Source organism: Amphiura filiformis, chromosome 12 (genome assembly GCF_039555335.1).
Source record: "Amphiura filiformis chromosome 12, Afil_fr2py, whole genome shotgun sequence".
In the NCBI taxonomy this organism is placed as follows: Eukaryota; Metazoa; Echinodermata; class Ophiuroidea; order Amphilepidida; family Amphiuridae; genus Amphiura; species Amphiura filiformis.
The window spans coordinates 2,630,628-2,651,128 of NC_092639.1; the positions used below are offsets into that span (position 1 = coordinate 2,630,628).

At 37.6% G+C, this 20,501-nt stretch overlaps 1 protein-coding gene across 1 annotated transcript; it reads right to left on the reverse strand.

Moving 5' to 3' along the window:
• Positions 1 to 346: 346 nt before the first annotated feature.
• On the reverse strand, positions 347 to 18,132 carry LOC140165654 (transmembrane protein 19-like). Its single transcript, XM_072188951.1, has 6 exons — positions 17,663 to 18,132; positions 8,260 to 8,373; positions 5,413 to 5,550; positions 3,911 to 4,165; positions 2,987 to 3,202; positions 347 to 1,266 (listed from the first exon to the last, which is right to left on the reverse strand). Exons 1-6 carry the CDS (start codon positions 17,757 to 17,759, stop codon positions 1,106 to 1,108), a joined length of 981 nt encoding a protein of 326 aa, XP_072045052.1. The 5' UTR covers positions 17,760 to 18,132; the 3' UTR covers positions 347 to 1,105.
• Positions 18,133 to 20,501: the final 2,369 nt, after the last annotated feature.

Here is a 20,501-nt window from a genome sequence, read left to right on the forward strand (position 1 = left end):
ATGAACTTGAACTAGATAAATTCAGATAGATTTGCTCTGTGCAACCATATGATGGAAAAAAAGCAGGATATCAATCGCATCATAATACACACTATTAAATCCTGCTACAGTAAAACCTCATTATAACGAAATCTGATACAAGAAAAACCCTGTTATAAAGAAGTATTTTTCCAGAACCAAGATACAAAATTCTTTTTTGTTATTTATTGTTTTACAACCCTGATATAACGAAATTTGGATATAAAGAACTAATTTCTCTGTCCCTGACAACTTTGTTATAATGAGTTTCCACTGTATTAATAATCCTAATTCTTAACCTAGCTGCGATCCCAAATTCTAGTTTATATTCTAATAATGCAATACCAAATTAGTAACATTACTTTTCATAACTGCAACACATCTTTGTGAAATGCAAAATAATGTCTCAGTATTTTATATAAACAAAAATTCACAAAAACCACTTGAGGTACAGGTTCACTCTAGCCAGGCCTCGAAATAAGCCAAAATATTTTGCTGGCCCGCCAGGTCTTTCCGATGAAGTCAATAGACATGATATGCACAAAAAAGATGAGGGCCTCCAAGAATTCCAGGGTCCTTGCATATTTCTAAGGGCATTCTAGCCTGCAGTGTGCCTGCTGTATTTCGAGGCCCGACTCTAGCAAAACTATATTTCCATGTCACTTATGGAGGGGGAAAATGTAGAACAACCTGTCCTCATTAACATAAGAGAAACACAGCTCATGAGGTAAAACCAAACTTTGCCATATTTGTGTGTCGCTCATGGAGGGCATATGGTGTACATCCAGATCATTTCGCTATCCGCCCAGCAAAGTTCAATTGAAGTTGTTTTTTGCATTCTGTGTGTAACACACTGTGCCAAAAATAGTTTCTAAGCACTGAGAGCGCAAACCTTTGTAACATAACACTTAAACTTACAGACGCAAATTATTGTTCAATTTCAGGCTCTTGCTGAAAAATGCCAGAGGTAAACTATTTGTTCTCCATAAGCGACAAACTAAAATGGCAGATTTACCATAGCATTACACTTGTTATTTTCACTCAAGGAAGGAAACATACTCCACCACACTCCATCACATTTCAATCTCTATAATGGCCAGAGAGCAAAGCTGATTCTTGGCATCAGTAGGGCTGTTAGTAAAGAAGAGAACATGTTGACGCCATCATTGTCCAGGATTGGCCAACCTGCAATGTGTTTGGTTGTTGTTGAAGGCATGTGAACTATACGCTTTTCTTCAGAGCAGAACGCTGGAAATAGATCAAATGGATGGACATGGGTATTAAAACTGATATAATAGATAGAAGGCATGGAAAAATTTAAATCAGTGGGTATTAAACCAGGCCCTGAAAAGTATTGGTCAAATGCTGTGAGTGAGTTTAATTTGGTCGATTCACAATCCAAACCCTGTGTAATATGAATACAACATGTCATTGTGTGTTTAAATGTCAATATAATTTAAATTTATGTTACACATGAATGTACACTAAATAGCAGCTTACAATAATTGTAGTAGATCCATTTTCGATCTATTGATCACACAGAATCCTTGTGCTGCTTATCAATGGATTTCATGCTTTTACCAATAAATTATTGGTAAATGCCTATTAAAAGCATAGCTCTTGTGCTAATATAAGTGTATACTTGCCCACAAGGCATATCTTTCAAATATATTTTACTTTGTTTTGGTTAAACTCATTATTCATGATTGAGCTTTGTAAAGGGTGCCACAATAACACGCCCTGAGTTTCAGTGGCATCCTCATCATTTTCACCATGTTAAACGGTGTTTGTAAATGCTTTGATAACCATTGTAATTATTTGTATGGTTAGAATTTGATGAAATCAAACTGAACTGAAATTCCAGAGGTACACTATTTTGGTCTCCATGCATGACAAACCAATGGTGAATTTACTGTATGGGTCTAATTAATGCTCTGCGTGCTATCCATGCGCCTCCATGGAAAAAAGTTCAAGTTTTGAAATATTTTCTCAAAATATCAAGAGCTATCTTAAGAACTACTGAATCAATACTAGGCTTGGGTGTGCTCATTTTAATGCATATCTCATGCGGATTCCAAATATGGTCATGAAAATTTACATTTCTGAAATTTTTGAATTTCTAATTTTTTTTAAAAACTTGTCGTCTGCAGTCGACACCAGCGTGAAGAGAGTTAATATAATCTCTTGAGAAAAAAACACCAGAATACTGCAATATTTGAGTGCTGCACACTTGGGCAGGATTTGGTTCAGTCATCTTCAGTTTAAAAAGAAACATTCAATGGCCATTCCAGTTGAAATCCACACTACCCCTGTGGAAGATTTGATGAAATAAAACTGAACTGAAACTGAAACTGATTTGGGAAATATCTTCCATGGTGGAGTATGAATTTCAAATAGAATAAGCACATTCAGCAGCTTTGTTTGAATTCCATACACCTTCTGATGAAGATTCAATATGAATCTTCCACAGGGAAGGTGAGTTTCAAATAGAATTGGCTTATGTGCCAATTACATTTGAAATTCATACTCCCTAAGAGTGTGGACATAAACTGAGCTCAAAAAGAAACTTATAATTTTTTACAACGCGTGAATCACAAGGTCATATCTTAAAATACTGTCAATCAAAATGAACCAAAATTACACACATGATTACTTTAATACTCTACTCAAAACACATGTTAGTAACCAAGCAGTTGTCCAACTGACACAACAGCAAAATGCGCTGTCATGGGACAGTTTCCTGGACTTCCTCCACTTTCACAGCCCAACATTTGGCACCCAGTACAAAAAATCTGTGAGAATACACACAAGATCCTTGCACAGATGATAAAACGGTGCTGCTTTCTGCTTTTCATACACTTTTTTCATGACCTTGTGACAAATTTATAAGTTTCTTTTTGAGCTCAGTTTAGATGGATTAGCCCAATTGAGCCTTATTTTTTTGTTACATTTGGATATGATTTCCTACCTGAATATTGCACTGTGGCTCCTAGTAAAGAATCAATCAATGAACCCAGAAAACCTGCTAATGTTGCAAATAATACGACAGGCCACTGTGGAGGGACACTCTGAAGTACCGTGCCATCATAGGTTAGCAGTAAGCTTATATAGTATGCAAGGCCAATGATAAAGCCTCCAAATGCACTGGCAGCAAGGCCTATCAGAGAAACAGCACCATTTGTACCTAAATAAAAACATACATCATCAAAACATATGTTAATAAAAGCAATACAAAATCAGGTACAATTATCAAATAGGATGCAAACTTGTTAGACTTAAGTCCAGTCCTTGTTTATGGAGTTTAGGGTTAGGGTTGCGGTAGGGCAGTCTTGTAATAAGACTAGTAGAGTTGCACCCTATTCGGTAATCGCTCCCAAAATCATACATGTATTAATATATGTCTGGAAGTATACATTTCTGCAGAGGATAATTTTAGTTTCACCACAATATTTTAGTGAACTGTATTTTTTAAATTCTACATTTTGTCCCTGAAGTGGATCAAATTTAGTGGTATCAAGATGCACTGAAAACATGTTAAGTGTCAATATGTCCACAACAAATCTATCCAACTATGTAATTAACAATTGAACTATGATAATCCTTATTCAATCCTGTGTAAGGCAGGAAACTAAATAGCCCATTACTCAGAATAGCAATTTGGCAAAAATATCAAATATTTAGTGCATATGATATAACCTCTCCTGACAATGCACAAAATATCATTTACAAACTTATCCATATCTTGAAAAGAATTGATGTTATGCATATAAATTTGGTATTGGCTTATTGTCTACTGTCTAGTGCTTACATTTTTATTCAAATCATAAAATGTCAAAAATGCGACTTGTTTCTGGTTTTGTCACAACGGGTCACATATTTGTATGATACCTACCTACAGGTACCTTCGACCATGTTGTTACCAATCTTGGCTGTTCACTACCCAAAACTGTTCCTACCTCCGATGCAAACGTATCACCACAGCAACAAGATATGGCACCAACCACTGCCATTGCCATCCAGGTAGCATCATAGTAATGGCCAAAGTCCAATGGTGGGTCCATGAAACCAGTGTCCACCATGTATAGAATAGAAAGTGATGTTGCTATGCCACCGTTGCAGACTACTTGGACCCAATTACGCTGACCACCTGAAGTATAAAGGAAGAACTTGTTACCTCAATATCTGTTGACACTCTGTAATAGGATGCAAGCTCCATCATGTTGATGGAGAGCATCACAGTATACTGATTATCATGATGCCAAACACCTGTTTTAGTGTATACCGTAAAAACTTGATAGTTAGCATATGTGCTTACTATCTAGCGCTTTTAAAACATGCAAACATGAAGAGCCCCAGCCACAAAAGTGTAAAGGGTTTTGAGCAAATCATCAATACACATAGTTCTATCTATACAAAAAAGTAAACCTGCAAATGTGTGTCTCAACCCCATTAGCTCAGTTGGTAAAGCAAAATAAAGTTGGTAAAGTAAAATTTAGGTACCATTTCATGTTTTCAAAAGCGCTCGATAGTAAGCACATATGCTAACTGTCAAGTTTTTACGGTATGATATAACTCTCCTGATAATGCACAATTGCAAACCTTTGTAAATATAATTTATAACCTTTATCTTTTCTCTCTCAAAAATAGATTTGTGTTACCCTTTCTGACCGACCCTAAAATCTGAAAACATAAGGTTGCATTTTTTCCTTATGAATTTTCATATATTTGGTATAAAATTCACAACTTGTTTTGTCTGTTTTTAATTTGTACCGCACAACTCTGATAAATAAAAATCTTATAAATTATTGTCAACCATCATACTCTGTGGCGAACTTGCATTTTTTAATATTTAATGTTACTTTGTAGCTTCAAGGGCAATACAATTTCTTTAGGCCTTACTCAATGTCTATGCAGAAGTATGTTATCTTGTCTCCATGTACCACAAATCTATACCACAATTTTTTTCCAGTCTTACACACAAGTCCACCTTGATCTATTTAAAATATATGTTTGACACTGACAGGATCATGACTTCTCTCTAGTCCGAAGGGTCGCTAGTCCAAAGGTTCTCTAGTCCGAAGAGTCGCTAGTCTGAAAACCTAATTAAGTCCGCTAATCCAAAGGTTCTCTAGTCCAAATATAGAGTAAGGGTTAGGGTTAGAGTTAGCGAGCCTTATTCTATATTCGGACTAGAGAACCTTATTTTTATTCGGACTAGCGAACCTTCGGACTGGGGAAAACGATATTCGGACTAGCGAACCTTTTTCTGAATTCAGACTAGCGAATGGTAAATTATGTGTTCGGACTAGCGAACCTTCGGACTAAGGAGCCTTCGGACAAGGGAACCTTCTGACTAGAGTTGTCACCGACAGGATATGGATACAATTTACAAACCTTCTTTATAATCATGCTCGATCTGTTTCTTTTTCTCTGCCTTCAGTTTGGTGACCTTTGAACCTGCATAGAAGAAAGCTACTAGGGCAGCGAAAAATGAGTAGCTACTCAGCAGCATAACAAACCCCACTATGTATCCTGTTAACAGGAGAAAAACAACCAAGAAAACAAACAAAGCAAAGTATAAAATTAGTACAATTCAGATGAATAGTTATAATTGAAAGTTATTAGGGATGAAATCCAAACTTGACTGGCGGTTGACTGGCGGTTGAACCACGTTCCATTGTTTAGATAACTTTAGAACAATAGAAACCGGCTCCAACTGGCCGGAAACGCTCGGAACCAGTTTTGATTTCATCCCTTAAAGATGAAGCCCAGCTTTTAGTCTAAGTTCCTTAGGGAATTAGTCAAGGTCAGAATGTATCCATGTAAGTTCTGTTCTGTTTGTCATCAAAGTAACAGGTGTAAGTCGGTTCTTCTGTGGTGAACTGGGCAGGCGGGGCTTCCTGTTTAAAGACAACATGGATCTATAAGTTTAACAATGTGTGTACATCAAAAAAGGCAGTTCACTATAGTCTGTGTACGGCTGGTGCAAAGACTAGCATATTACATAATATGCCAATAATTTGTCATCAATGATCATGAAGATATGCCAAAAATATTCTTTGATTGAAAGTCACAGTACACAAGAAGACTTCTCTAAGCTCTAGCACAATTATTGGTAGTACTTTTCAGCAGTAGATTTTCAAATATTTCAAAATTTTCCTTTTTTAATTAAAATAAATATTTGCTAGGTAACATATTTTCTACAAAATACTTTTGATGTACATGTATGACTGAAGTTGTGAGTAGCACTGGCTTCTGAGCTGTACTCTGATACCTGTATGATGATTTTCCAACTCGCTGCGCTCCTGCTCGCTCCGCTCGCTGTTCGAGAGACGTCGCGGTTTGAGAACGGGGCTAGATCGCTATCATACTATTTTATAAGAAATTTTGACCCATCGCTATACCAAAAGTTCAAATTTTCAGCCAAATATATTAAATTGCCATAGTTTCGACACCTTTACCCAAAATGTTTGGCAAATTTTGACTACAGTGTTGCAAAATTGGGCTACTGGTATTCGGAAAATTTTGAAAAATGACCCATCCACATTCCACATACCCAAATTAGCCTAGAAAGAGGGGTCATTGATATACCAAATGGCCAAAAATGTGAGGCATGTTTGCGGCATATCACTGTAATAACCCCGCCTGAGAGTATATACATGTACACAGCAAGTATGGGTGAATGAGTAAACATGCTACTTATGTAAGCGTAGACACATAGGAAGCTGAATAATATGTTATAAATAATAAAATATTTGTCACCTCATCTCTTTATTGCCAGATCCAGCAAGTCTGAATTAAGAGTATTGAGTATGTTGCCTTGAAAATGATTATAAACACAAACAACCTGTTGCACTCCATACCAGCAATTTTGACAATTGAGTTATGGTGCCAATATCAGTAAACATTTACTAAGCTTTGAAATGCTGAAACACCATCTACTTGTTAAGTTATATTTTAAAATGCCACATTTTCTTGTTTTCTATTGAGGAGTTTTTAGCTCTTTATTTTGTGCTTACTGTATTTCGTCAAATAAATTCCCCCGGGGGCGTTACATTTTCCCAAGGGGGGCGTTTATTCAAGGTCAATTTTAGAACGATAATTCCCATTAAAATCATTAGGTAAAGTAAAAACACACGCTAAAATGACGAACTATGAACTAGAAACACTGACTTCTGGCTCACTTCGGGTTTCTGATCCAGATTTTCGCCAATTATTGACGCTTATTATCGTCCATGTGTAACTTGGTAAGCTTACTACACAAGATAGCATGGAAATATCAGCATTTTGAAACATCTTGGTTGGAAAAAGTGGTGGGGAGTTTATTTGAGGGGGCGACTATTTGACTAAATACGGTATATTTCAAATTCATATTTTCCAGCACTGTCTTGAGCAGGCTATCCCGTTTGATATCCATACACCTATGTAAGACATTACCTTAAACTCCCACACAGGGAGTGTGCATTGCAAATTGATTACCAATTCAAGTAACCCAATTTGAAATATGCACTCCCTGTGTAGAAGATTAAGGTTATGTCTTCCATCTAGAGGGAATATAGATTTCAATTGGAATAGCTCGTTGGTTCAGGTTGTGTCACCACATTTATTGCCTAACAATGTTCATTACAGCCCGATTACAGCAAAATATTTCTTATTTGTATTTGAAAACAATCTTATTTTCTTCATAATTATCATTCTTAAACACTTGAGAATTTTCCTGCAATCTTATTGGGTCTTACCCATGTGATATGACATGATCACACTTTAGCACATACGTGTTGACCCGATACTCGTACATGCTATTTGAACCAATAGGAGGTGCTTATAGCAACAACAGGACTGATCGATTCTAAGCCCTAGGGAAGTTCCTTGTAAAATGTAGGATTTAATTTGATTAAAATTTAGTATACTTATGATTAATATATTTATTTGAATTGAAGTGTTTAAAAAATGTTGGCGTAAAATAATGATGTGAGACGATAGATATGCACTCCAGCGGTTAAAAACAATACCTTTATTCTTTACATCACTATTCTATATGTTGATGATTAAGAAAAATAGATATTACTTATGATTGACTTTTTGAAAAGCGATTTCATTTATGCAAAAGTGAATTTAAGACATTGAGTGTCCGATAGGCACAGATCACGCATGACGCTTTTCTCAAGCAATCAAGTATACATTCAGCTTTACAACAAGGTTATCAAACTTACAAAGGAATGGTTGCATGCAGACATTTACCTGTAATAGCTCCACTCATGGTTACACTGTTTCTGCGTAATCCATGAATTGCCAAGTACAAAGGCGCCACCACCGACAGCAGGCATCGCCATGGTGATATTGGGTACAATGGTGCTGTAGAGTAAAAGTAAACAAATGAATACAAATTAAATCTTTTACTTACATTAACAGATAGGCGAGGTCTGCTTGTTCTCTGTTAACAAGGTGCAGTCTTCATTGAACAGCTCTTTTCAGAGCCACCAAACCTTTTACATTAGCAGATAGGCAAGGTCTGCTTGTTCTCTATTGACAAGGGGCAATCTTCAGTGAACGGCTCTTTTCAGAGCCACCAGTAGGCATTAGGGGCGGCCTACATGTCTCATTCTAAGGCACTTTGTCCTGAAGAAGTCAGAGCTACTCCTGACGATGAACGCCTGCTGTAAAAGCCTATCGACAATTTACAAATTAAATACCCATTAATTTGCATTCAATTCTAAACTCAAAAATCTGATTTCTGATTATTTTTTTGCTCTCCTATCGTACGTAAATGGACAAAAAAGACTATTCCAGTTGAAATCTGCATTTTTGAAATCTAGGCAGTACTTGCCTACCAAAATATTATATGAGTACCCCCCCCCCCCCTGTATCTAATGGCTAATGAACTTATCAACCTGTAATCTATACAGCTAGACTCATCTCAAATCATGCCTTGAAAAAGTTACTAACATGCATCATCACTGCAACATTGCATATTTGCAGTCCGCATGCATCAACCTTCCACCGATCTGAAAAAGTTACATTGTCCAGACGCATGCATGCATTACCAACCTTCCACTGATCGGCCAGAGTTGATCAGGATAAGTAAAGCCCACACAAATAACATCAAAGGAAACAGCAAACTGAATAACATAGGAAGGACCTTCTTCATGATGATCACCTTCAAGTTACTGCATAAAGGAAAACTGAAGAAATAAACTGCTGACAAATTAAGCAACAATTATCAGCTGATGCCAAGACACACACAAATTTTTCTTTGGCTTAGCAAATTATGAACTCATTTTCTTGACATAATGCTCTGATAACATGCCAAAGAAACAGCTTCATGGTTTAATTGGCTAGAGCTCAGTGTTGCCAGACTAGAGCTTAGTGTTGCCAGACTAGAGCTTAGTGTTGACAAACACCACATGTTCTCTCAGTTGAAACAAGTCACCAAAACTTCACGTGGTCGAGTCAAGTCATGTGACCTAATTTTTGAGTCAATGGGGCTAAGTCAGTGCATGTCATAATTTCACCAAGCCTGCATGCAAGATTTCTTTTTTGGGCACATGGAATTTCCCAAATGTGGACCCCCCCTCCCCCACACACACAAACAAAGAGAAAAAAGAGTGGACTTCAGAGTTCACCCCTTCATTAATTTGTATTATTTAGATCTTCTTGGATATTTGTACCCTTTTTGTATCTTTTTGGGGGGGGGGGATACCCCTCTTGGATATTTGTAGCCTTTTAGTACCTTTTTGGGGGTACAACCCTTTTTACCTCCAGATTGGCACAAGCCACAACTAATTACAGCTCCAATTTAAAAAAATCCAATCCAGCACAGGTCTGCAGTAAGTTTGTGGCAACTGGAGAGCAACAAACACTAGGATCCACAACATGTTCATCTATCGGGCACAGTTCTTTAACCCCAATACATTTGTACATTCATTGAATGACTGTAGAAAATTTGGGTACAAAAAATCATACTCTGCAACTTAATGTCAAATTGTGCACTATGAGTGTTTAATTGAGGTTATTAAACTATGCCACAGGGATGAGGCCATTGTGGTCCATAGTGAAATTGAAATGTTAAAACTATGTAACTAGTGCATCACTGACCATGTTGACTAATAATCTATGGGGTGACTCCAGGGGTGACCCTGCTATTCCCAACAGGGTCATTCCCAGAGCGATATCATATCCTGCAATATGGAATCATTCACAATACGGTATTTAAGGGGGTACTACACTCCTGCCCAATTTTGTGCCTATTTTTGCATTTTTCTCCAAAATTATAGCGCATTGGTGACAAGTAAGATATGTATATTATTGGGGCAAGGACTACAACTACTGCACTGGAAATTTTATTTCAGCACAGACAACAGTTGTGGAGTTACAGTCAAAAATGAGGAAAACCAATATTTGATCAATAAATCAATAACTACTTGCCTTGAGTTGCTGAATTTTCAGTGCAGTAGATGTAGTCCTTGCCCCTATAATATACATATCTTACTTGTCACCTATGCGCTATAATTTTTGAGAAAAATGCACAAATAGGCAGGCACAAAATTGGACAGGGGTGTAGTACCCCCTTAACGCAAGTAGGAACAGGAAGACATTTTCAGATCAAAATTTAACACAATGATCTACCCATTTTCAAAGCTGTACTTTTCTTGTAAACAAGATCTAGGAGCTATACAATAACTGCCACCCTCAGGGGAGGGTCAAAATTCCAAGCAGTGTGTCACCCCCTTAAAAAAGCCAAAAAAAACACTCCAGAATGTTTTATTGCATAAGTGAAAACACTATGAATATTAATTAAACAATATTGCTGGAGTTTTGCCTACTGTGGGGAAATTCTCATTTTTCTTGCAACTCAATTGGATCCCAAGAAACATCCAAATAAACACCATGACCCATCTACAAAAAAAGTCTGCCCCCCCCCATATGTAAAATCATCCCTGGTAAAATTAGTGAAGCCCTGTATAATTTTACTCACCACCCCTTCAACACCAACTTTTTAAAATAACTATGAAAAAGTTCCCTCATATGAACTTTTTATGTAAGGTAATGCATCATTTCCTTAACACATAATAACCTTTACATAATCATAAATTGATAATGCTATCAAGGTAGTAGAAGGACAATTGCTTAGATCGCCCATTGCCCCTACATAATTTTTTATTTATCAAAGGGGACCCATTTCTATTCTCTCCATAAGGCATCAAATACCTCTTTAAGCCTAAATTAAAAAAAAAAAAAATTGTATCTCAAGGGTTAGTGCATTTCCAATATTTTGTGGCAAATTTGGGCTATTTAATATTTTTATGTCCGGTAATTTTGAAAAAAAAAAAGAAGACTCATCCACATCCTCATTGCTGAATCATTCAACTCCTTTCATGTTCCATGGGTAGTATGAACATTTCGGTGGGTAAGAGAAAGGAAACAAAATAACAGGTCCTTTCCTGCAGGACTATTGCTACTGTCAATCAAGGTGCAAAGTTCCATTACTTTTATAATGACAAGCTAGGAATTCTATTTTCTGTACTAGTGTGATTTAGGGACTGTTCACAAAAACTTGGGGCCTGATGCAAAAAATTTCATTGCAAAATTTTTTCGGGGCCCCCCTTAGACCTCAAATCTTTTAGCCCCCCCCTTTTTGACATGAAAATTATGGGTCAACCCCATAGAAAATCATATAAACTCAATTTTACCAGGAAAATTTGTGGTCATTTTTTTCAGCCCCTCCTCCCTTAGGAGGGTCAAAACTTTTCAGGCCCCCCCTTTTTTGCATCAGGCCCCCCCAACAAGTGTTTGTGAACGGTCCCTTACTACTCTACACATAGAGGGTCCTATAAGGCTAAAAATAATTTTGATGATTTATTACTTCTCTATCAAAAAACCTTTTTTTACTGGCAGTGGCATTGCTACTAATTAACTATGTAGACAAGGCGGTTTGCGAACCACAAGTCTTGCATGCTTTCGAGATTACTTTTGTTAGCAGAAGTAAAAAGTAAATATTCATTTGAGACAATTTTTTACATTTTCAGCTTTACAAGTTGACCTCATAATGACCTTTGATCTCAGTGTGTGACCCTGTACAGTACCATTACATGAAAGTTTCAAAAGTGCAACAATGACATTAGTTTGGTTACAACTGGATTTAAACTATTCATACAATGTATACATGAGACCAAAATTTTAATCAAAAGTGTCACATACAGCAGGACACCCCGTCATACACACAGCCATCCATACGGAAAAGTGAAGTGAATATGGTACATAGTCTCCTGCTTTTATCATGGTTTGAATGTTGGATACTGGCATTTTTTGCTCATAGGCATAAATGCTGGGGAGGGGGGGGGGGGCAGGGGTCTATTTAGAAAATAAATACATGCACAACTCTGATTTTTTCCACAAAATGGACGGAATAACACAAATTTTGCATGCAGAGGCAAAATTGTACATGCACAGAGCCAAAGTTACAAACATTTGTGCATGTAAAACCCCTCTAAATCGAGCCCTGATAGGGATAAATCCAAAGGGTGAAAATAAGTGGGAGATGGGAGCCATTTGGCCCCCAGAAATGGCCCCTGGTTCCTAGTTAAATCTGTTGAACCAGGTGTCATTTTTATCTCAGCAGCCCCTGCTTCATCAATCCTTATTTTCACACCCGATAAATCCCCCAATACTTATGCTAGGGGATGTGGGTTTCCGTTTTCTGACCAAATAAAACCTCATATTTGGCCATTTTAACCCCCAAAGTGCCAATTTTTGCACGCTTTGTGCACATTTATTCCACTTTTGCACCAGCTTTCATCAGTTTAGCTTCAATGGCAAAATTTTTTTGCGCGCACGCATTTGTACCATAAACTTATTCTGTCGTCCGAAAGGTGCTGGATTCACTATAAATGTATTTCAAGAAATTTTTCCAACCCCATTCCCCCAATGTCAAAAAGAAATTTATGATATTTCAAGAAATTTTTTCCAACCCCATTACTATAATATCAAAAAGAAATCTAAGCCACTGATTTTGCTCTCAAAAATTGCACACAAATGTTTATGGACAAACCCACAAAGTAAATACAGTACTTAATAGTACATGTGTACACATTATTGACTGAGACAAGCTTATTGCAAAACCCATAATGTCACTGACATTCCAGGAAATATTTAATAGCAGTATCAAAGAAATCCTCCAGCGACTGGATCAGGGTAAAAAGATGATTTGTACTCATATTCTGTTCATGGTTATTTCCATAAAGTTTTAACCTCTTGACCCAGGGGGGGCACTGGTCATTGACCAGGGGGTATCATGCGTGGCCAAAGATTCAAGTAAAAAGGGTCTTTTTTCATGATCAGGCACTGTACTTACGTATCGTGAATAACAAGGAAATTCGAGTAAAAGGGTATACCTTGTACAATAAATCAGTGTTTAGGGTCCCTTGTAGTATGTAAATAAAGGTTAAAAGTTATGAACTTTTGAATTTGTGTTTTCCCAGTTATCATGAAGGGTTTTAGAGTCAAAATATGACTGATTTACTTGCTTCTAATGTGGGCAAAAATAATGTCAATACTTATTTAGGGTATGAAATTGCACTTGTCATACTTGTTTAGGGGTGCATTTTCAGACCTCGTAAATACTTGTTTAGGGTGCTATTTGAAACTTCGTGGCCACGCATGATACCCCCTTGTCAATGACCAGTGGCCCCCCGGGCCTCTAGATGACCTTTGACCTTGAACGACCTGTGGTTGTTTTTTTAAAACATATCTCCCACACCCTCAAATTTATTTCCAGCAAGTATTTGCCCATTCAGAGCTTTTATTTCCTGAAATTTCACCAAAATGTTTTATCTATGACCCCTGGATGACCTTTCACTCATTATCCTTGACACCCTGCGTCAACCTTCCAATAAGAAGCATTTTGACCAACTTTTGCAATGATCTATACTTGAAGAGGAAAAAATTGTATTATTATTTGTGCATATTAACCTATAATTTGACCCCAAAACAGCCCTTGGTACATCACATTAATGGAACCATCGCAATTCAAGAATTCTGTCACAATTCTAGAGGAGGAGGGGTACAATTCTGGTTTACCCTGCGCACCTGAGACGAATCGGGCCTAGAAATCCATTGCAGTGCGGGCGAATCCATATTTGGATTCTCGCAAGAGAATTTTGTGAGAATCCTTGATTAACGCAAATCTACATCCTGCTCCCGCTGCACAATGATTGAAAATAAAAATTCCTTTAAAAAAGGAATGGGCGCCCAATGTGAGCTTGGACGTGATATGGTGAATACTGCACTTATACAGTCTGATTTAGTTATCCAAGATGGCGACACTGCTGAACAAAAGATCGGCCCGCAACCAATGGCTGTTTTTGCTTTTAAAATGCCCTCTCAAATCAGTATTATTGTACAAATTATTAACAATTTAAGTAAATTATACCATAATTCGCCATTTTGGGGGTTCAGTTGCTTAAAAAATGAAGTATAAATAGTCAAACCGGGAGTCAAACTTGGTACATATTTTTTTCTTTCTGTAAATCCATATGGATTCGTCCGGTTGATGTTTTATGAGAATATTTGCGGGAATCGATTCTCGGATTCGCGTCGGATTTCTGAGCCTGCAAATATTCGTCTCAGTTGCCCACCCTATTTTATAGGGTTATGTTTGGGGTTAGGGTTATACTTGTGCACAGGGTATAACAGAATTATTCTGAGGAAGGTAAATATTGTTGATATTTTTTTGGGTTTTGTTTTAGGCCTCGGAAAAATACCTTGCTCAAAACAAAGCCCTCCAATTTCCCACAATGACCTCAAAATAGATTGGACGCAGTTATTATTGTCATTTATTCAAAATTCCAAAATTGTTGACAGAATATTGTCACATTTCCTGTTTAATTCCTAACTTGACAGTGAGAATAGTGCCACAATTCTGGAATTTTGATGTGTGCCAAATAAAAGAAAGAAAGTATGGTAATCAATAATAATAGTATAATAACGATTCCTAGTTTTTTAAGAAATAAACTAAGAAAGAAAGAAAGGAAGGAAGGAAGGAAGGAAGGAAGGAAGGAAGGAAGGAAGGAAGGAAGGAAGGAAGGAAGGAAGGAAGGAAGGAAGGAAGGAAGGGAAGGAAGGAAGGAAGGAAGGAAGGAAGGAAAAGAAAAGAAAAGAAAAGAAAAGAAAAGAAAAGAAAAGAAAAGAAAAGAAAAGAAAAGAAAAGAAAAGAAAAGGAAAGGAAAGAAAAAGAAAAAGAAAAAGAAAAAGAAAGAAAGAAACCGAATGAATTTATAGTAGGGCTCTTTCTTTTTATTTAGAAACTGTTCCCAATAAATTTTTGACAAATTTTCAAATATCCGGAACATTCATATTTTAGGTATTGGTAGGAAGAATCAGCGAGAGTAATGCATACTTTTTATAATTAGAAGAACTTTATCCTACATCATTTTTAAATAGTGACAGGCACAGCCTGGACAGAAGGAAAACTTTGACTATCGAGTTAAATTTCGACCCCCGAGTAGAAGAAAATAATTCAAATACTTTGCGAAATGAGATGCAATAGCCAAGTTCACCAACAAGCTTATATCCATCGGTGGGCCTAGGGCAGGGTCTTAGGCAGGATTTGAAGGTTTGGGTGTGTAAATTCAAAAAACTGGGTGTGTAAATTTCAGATTTGTGTACAACAAAGTATAGTCAGAGATGTCACAGGCTGACCCAAAAAATCCTGAACTTGCGAAAGCGTGAAGCGCAGCGAGCGCAGCTAAGCTCTCGCGAACACGGCCGGGGGTCCGGGGCTTTCCAGTAGGGGTCGAGGGCAAAGCCCCCAAAGCCAGATGGTTTCTGCACATTTAGCACCACAGTAAAGGCCATTTCAGAGGGTAAAAAGAACAGTTCAAAGCTCCTGGCTTGTTCTACACTTTTAATGGTCCAGGGCCACTCCAAAAGCGAAAAAAAAATTAAAAAAAAAAAAAATCAAAAATTATTTTTTTTGTTGAAAATCCTGAATTTTTTTTTTTAATCCCCAAAATCCGAAACCGGATAAATCCGAAATGTGACATCTCTGATAGGCCATGTGGGCAAACACTACACCCATTGGATGTGTGAGTTACGGCTTTTCACAATCCTTTTATGGTTTATATAGTGGCTCCATACATTCGATGTATGTAGGCAAAAACTGGGTATTTACAAATTTGGGTGTGTAAACACTCCCTACATGGCTGGCTGCCTAAGCCCTTGGCCTAGGGTTAAATTAATTATAATATTATGATTGTTACTATACCTGATCTCATGTACCAATACCTTGTGTATTGGTACATGATTCGGCGAGTATACTTCAGCAATAGCGAATATGTAAGTGGTCGCTTTTTTACTCTGTTCAAAAGCGTCACATGTACACCAAATACAGCCCCGAAATGGTCTACTTTTAGCGTGCCTTAACTCCGAAACAGTTTAGTCAAAGTTAAAAATGCGATCCCCAACCCTTTGCTTACCTTGGACGAATTTGTAGTAATTTCCGCTAGCTCCGTGTTGAAAAATGTCCGGTACTTGCCCGGTACAAACATAGAAATGGCCACATTTGCTTCAGTCCTGGCAATGAATATTTCTTCCGTAATCCAATGGTTCCAACGTGGGCATCACGATGATAGTCTCCTACACAACCAGATTGTGTCGGCCTGATGCTCGTCGATCCTAATGGCTAAAGTGAGGACAGCGTGAGCTCTTACCTGCGTAAAAGTCTGTTCGACAAAGGCGATTGTGAATAAGGATGATTGACAGCGCTGTTCATTGGGCGGAGCAATTATATTACGGCATGACAGCAGACAGGTTGCGCTGTCCTCTGACCTTGACTGTTCGTCACGTACAGTAGACATACCGTGACCTGGGTACACGTACAAAGCTGGGGGGATGCGACTGCCGCCGCCATTTTGACACGCGGTATCTACTCTTCAGAAAAATTACTTTTGTTGACGTTTTATATCAAACAATTTTCGATAACGGATTTCTACTAGGATTTCAATTTTTATTAATGAAGGTGCATGTAGTTTTGAGGAATAACACGGGATGTTTCGAGTTTTATTTCAACTGGTGGTGTAGGAAGGTGAGTGAATTCGTGAATGAGGCCGGGATTGAGGTTTTGTTGTTTCAACGATCCGATAGTAGGATACGAAACGTAGGCTAAAATGTCTAATGACGCCATGTTTACATGAAAACATTAGCTGCTGCGAGGTCAGTGTTGTTGAATTTCGTTACCTAAATTCCTTTCAGGATATTCTGATTTCACTTATTTATGATGTGTACGAAAGTTCACCATATAATCTCAAAAGTATGAATGCAAGCTGTTATTGCTGACAATAGAAACATTGTTGCAAAGTCATTAAAAACAGGTATGTATTACAGACGTTCTTTGGCCGAAACGAGATACAGGCTAGTAAGGCAGTCTAGATTGTTACATTGGCGTCATATCATTCAAGTGCCATCATTGCCTGATTTATTTGTTTTTAAAATTAATATTTAAACAGGAATCCCCACTTGGTACCTACACCAATACACCTAATACTTTGATGACTGACAGAACAGAATTTACATGGATAAATTTTAACCTTGACTAATTCCCCAAAAGAACTTGAACCAAAAGTGGGGCTATCACTTTAACTAAGCTTACCATCTTGGCCCAAGTAAGTGTGCATGAACAGTGTCACTGCCCATATAAACAATGACAAAGGCACTATCACACTCACAGCTGCTGCTAACAACATCATCTGCTTCTGAAGTAAATCTGCAGCAAGATGTTCATCCCCTCGCCTGGGTGATGTTGTTGTTGTCCTAATGATGACTGATGATATGCAACCGATTGTTGCACAAGTCAAGGCTGGGGCTGCCGGCTGGTCGGTTTACTTGGCCTTGGTCTTTGCTACTAACGCCTCGAGTCGATTGTATGGAGACTGCTTACATGCTCTCTGGATTGTCTCGTTTTTGGGTTAATCACACGCTGTCAAAAAGTGCAATTTTGATTGAGAAAACAAGTCAGGAAACAAAACATTCATTCATGCATTCAATCATGACCACTTTGGCGCAAGGAGAATTACTCTCGGTGTTGTTAAGCTCGTTTGGTACAGTGCAACGAAGTTTCAATGGGCAGAAGAACACGAGGGAGCACACCACTAAATCAATGCGCCATTTGTGCAACCCTACTGAGTTCCGGTAAAATACAGAAAGTTTTTGAGGTATAATGGGCTGCTCTTTGGACTAATAATCAGAAAGAGTAGCGAATGATAGCTTAAATAAAAGTGTAAAGCCTGTGCATGAATTTGAATCACTAAAAAGTCGCATTTTTATAATTATCGAGAAAATAGGTCCGCGTATTAAAAATGGGCAGAAACGGGTTTACAGTCATGAGAGCATGTCAAAAACAGTGAGGGCGCTGTTTAGCGGCTCCTACCGGGAAAACGAGACGGAAGACTACCCATACATTGAAACATATGTTAAACTTTCATCGATTTGCAATCGACTGGTTATCCTTAAATTTCTCAGAATGTGCCGAAAAGGCCTCAAAACGAGCAAATAAAACTGGTGTTTTTACACGTATTTCAATGGGACAATTATTTAGTGGTGTGCGCCCACGAAACTAAGCAAAGTGATGATTGCCTACACGCTGTGTTTAGTTAACTTGGGCTTCAGGGCGCACACCACTAAGTAATCGCCCCATTGAAATACGTGTATAACACCCGGTATGGTATAGGCCTACATAACACCAGTTTCCTTTGCTCGTTTAGCATGTTAAAGCCATATTATAACATTTGCTGAGGAGGACGCCCTCACTGAATTTTTTTAATTCATTTTTTTACACGATTAAATTGTACTTTAGTAAACCAATATAGCCTGCAAAAATCAAGACTCTAGGTGCTGTAGTTTTGTCAAAATCAGAGATTTTGAATAAAAGGCTGATTCAGCCCTGTATTATTACGATGGAATTGTTAGTCGAACGCATACACGATGTTCATAACACACAGTACTACGCGGCTTGCGCGACGGTGATATACACAACAAAGGGTCGTACCACAACATGACCGAAGGAGTGGTACGTATTGGCGACATGTGCGCTGGTAGTAAATTCCAATTTTCTTTCTTTGAAGTAGTTGTTCGGCTTAAAAATAAAAGGGGATATATCAGACAGTAAAAGCTAACATTTTATGGCAAAGAAATGCTAATCTATTTTGTTTGAAAATGTTATAATATTGCTTTAAGAGGCCCTTTCAGCGCTTTTTGAGATATTTTATGATAACCAGTCCGATTGCAAATCGATGAAAGTTTAACATATGTTTCAATGTATGGGTAGTCTTCCACCTCGTTTTCCCGGTAGGGGCCACTAAACAGCGCCCTCATTGTTTTTGACATGCTCTCAAGACTGCAAGAACCTGTTTCTGCCAATTTTTTTTAATTCGCGGACCTCTTTTCTCGATAATTATAAAAATGCGACTTTTTTGGTGATTCAAATTCATGCACAGGCCTTACACTTTCACTTTCGCTACCGTACTCCTTATTAGTCCAAAGAGCAGCCCATAATCATAGGCCTACCTCAAGGGACGTATAGACATGGTTCTACTTTAGCTTCAATCCGGCTTCACTTTTTGCAGACGATTGTCTGTATTGGTATGAAGACGTCCCTCCCTTGAACAAGAAATGCAGCAGCTAGAGTCCCGGCAAGATAGGTGGCTCATATCATTTAATCCCAATCAGCACATCACAGTGTCTCTTCCCCAAAAAGCCAAACTTAAGGGAGAAGCGGATGAATACTTAGCATGTTTAGTCAGTCATCGAAGTAGATAATGTTCCGGGGTTTAGTCAGGATTTATTGGAAGAGGGGCTGATTTTGAAAAGGTGGACCTTTTTTGGACATTTTCCCAAATTTGTGGACTTTTTTTGAACAAAAAGCATAAGGAACCGCATGAGCAAAATTAATTTGGACCGTTTTTTCTTTTTAAAGAAAAAGCATAGGGCCCTAAAAACCCTTTTTTTTTAAATTTATTTTCTCTTGCTACGCTCCGCTCGCAAAGAGAACCTTTTGGCCTTTGGTGATTGTCCACTGCCTACGCCGGCGCCCCTGACAATGTTGGCACGTGTTTTAGTCATTAAGTTTTCGTTTTTAGCAAATTGGTAAACTGCCACACTGTAAAGTATGAATTAGTCTAAAAAGAGGTCTAATTGGACTAATTTAAAATTAGTCATGCAAGATATTTTTTTTTTCAAGAAATGCTGCTGAAATTGTGTATGCCAAAAGAATATTAATAACATTTCACATCAATTTGCACACTATTTTCATGACTTAAAATATTCAATTTGTACAAAATATCAAATTGCATGACTAATCATAGGTTAAGACTCCGTGATTTAATTAGTCATTAACGTGAATTTATAATTAAATTACTAATTGAATGACTTATTATTGATAAAAAGACTAATATGTGATTACGAATTAATCAATAATTAGTCATTCAATTAGT

Excerpts from the sequence above, each read along its gene's own strand:
- LOC140165654 (XM_072188951.1), bottom strand. The coding sequence starts at position 17,759 with ATGATGTTGTTAGCAGCAGCTGTGAGTGTGATAGTGCCTTTGTCATTG. Across the intron at positions 4,166-5,412 it reads CGAGCATGATTATAAAGAAG|GTGGTCAGCGTAATTGGGTC; the intron begins GTTTGTAAATTG and ends TTTATACTTCAG. Across the intron at positions 3,203-3,910 it reads ATGGTCGAAGGTACCTGTAG|GTACAAATGGTGCTGTTTCT; the intron begins GTAGGTATCATA and ends GTTTTTATTTAG.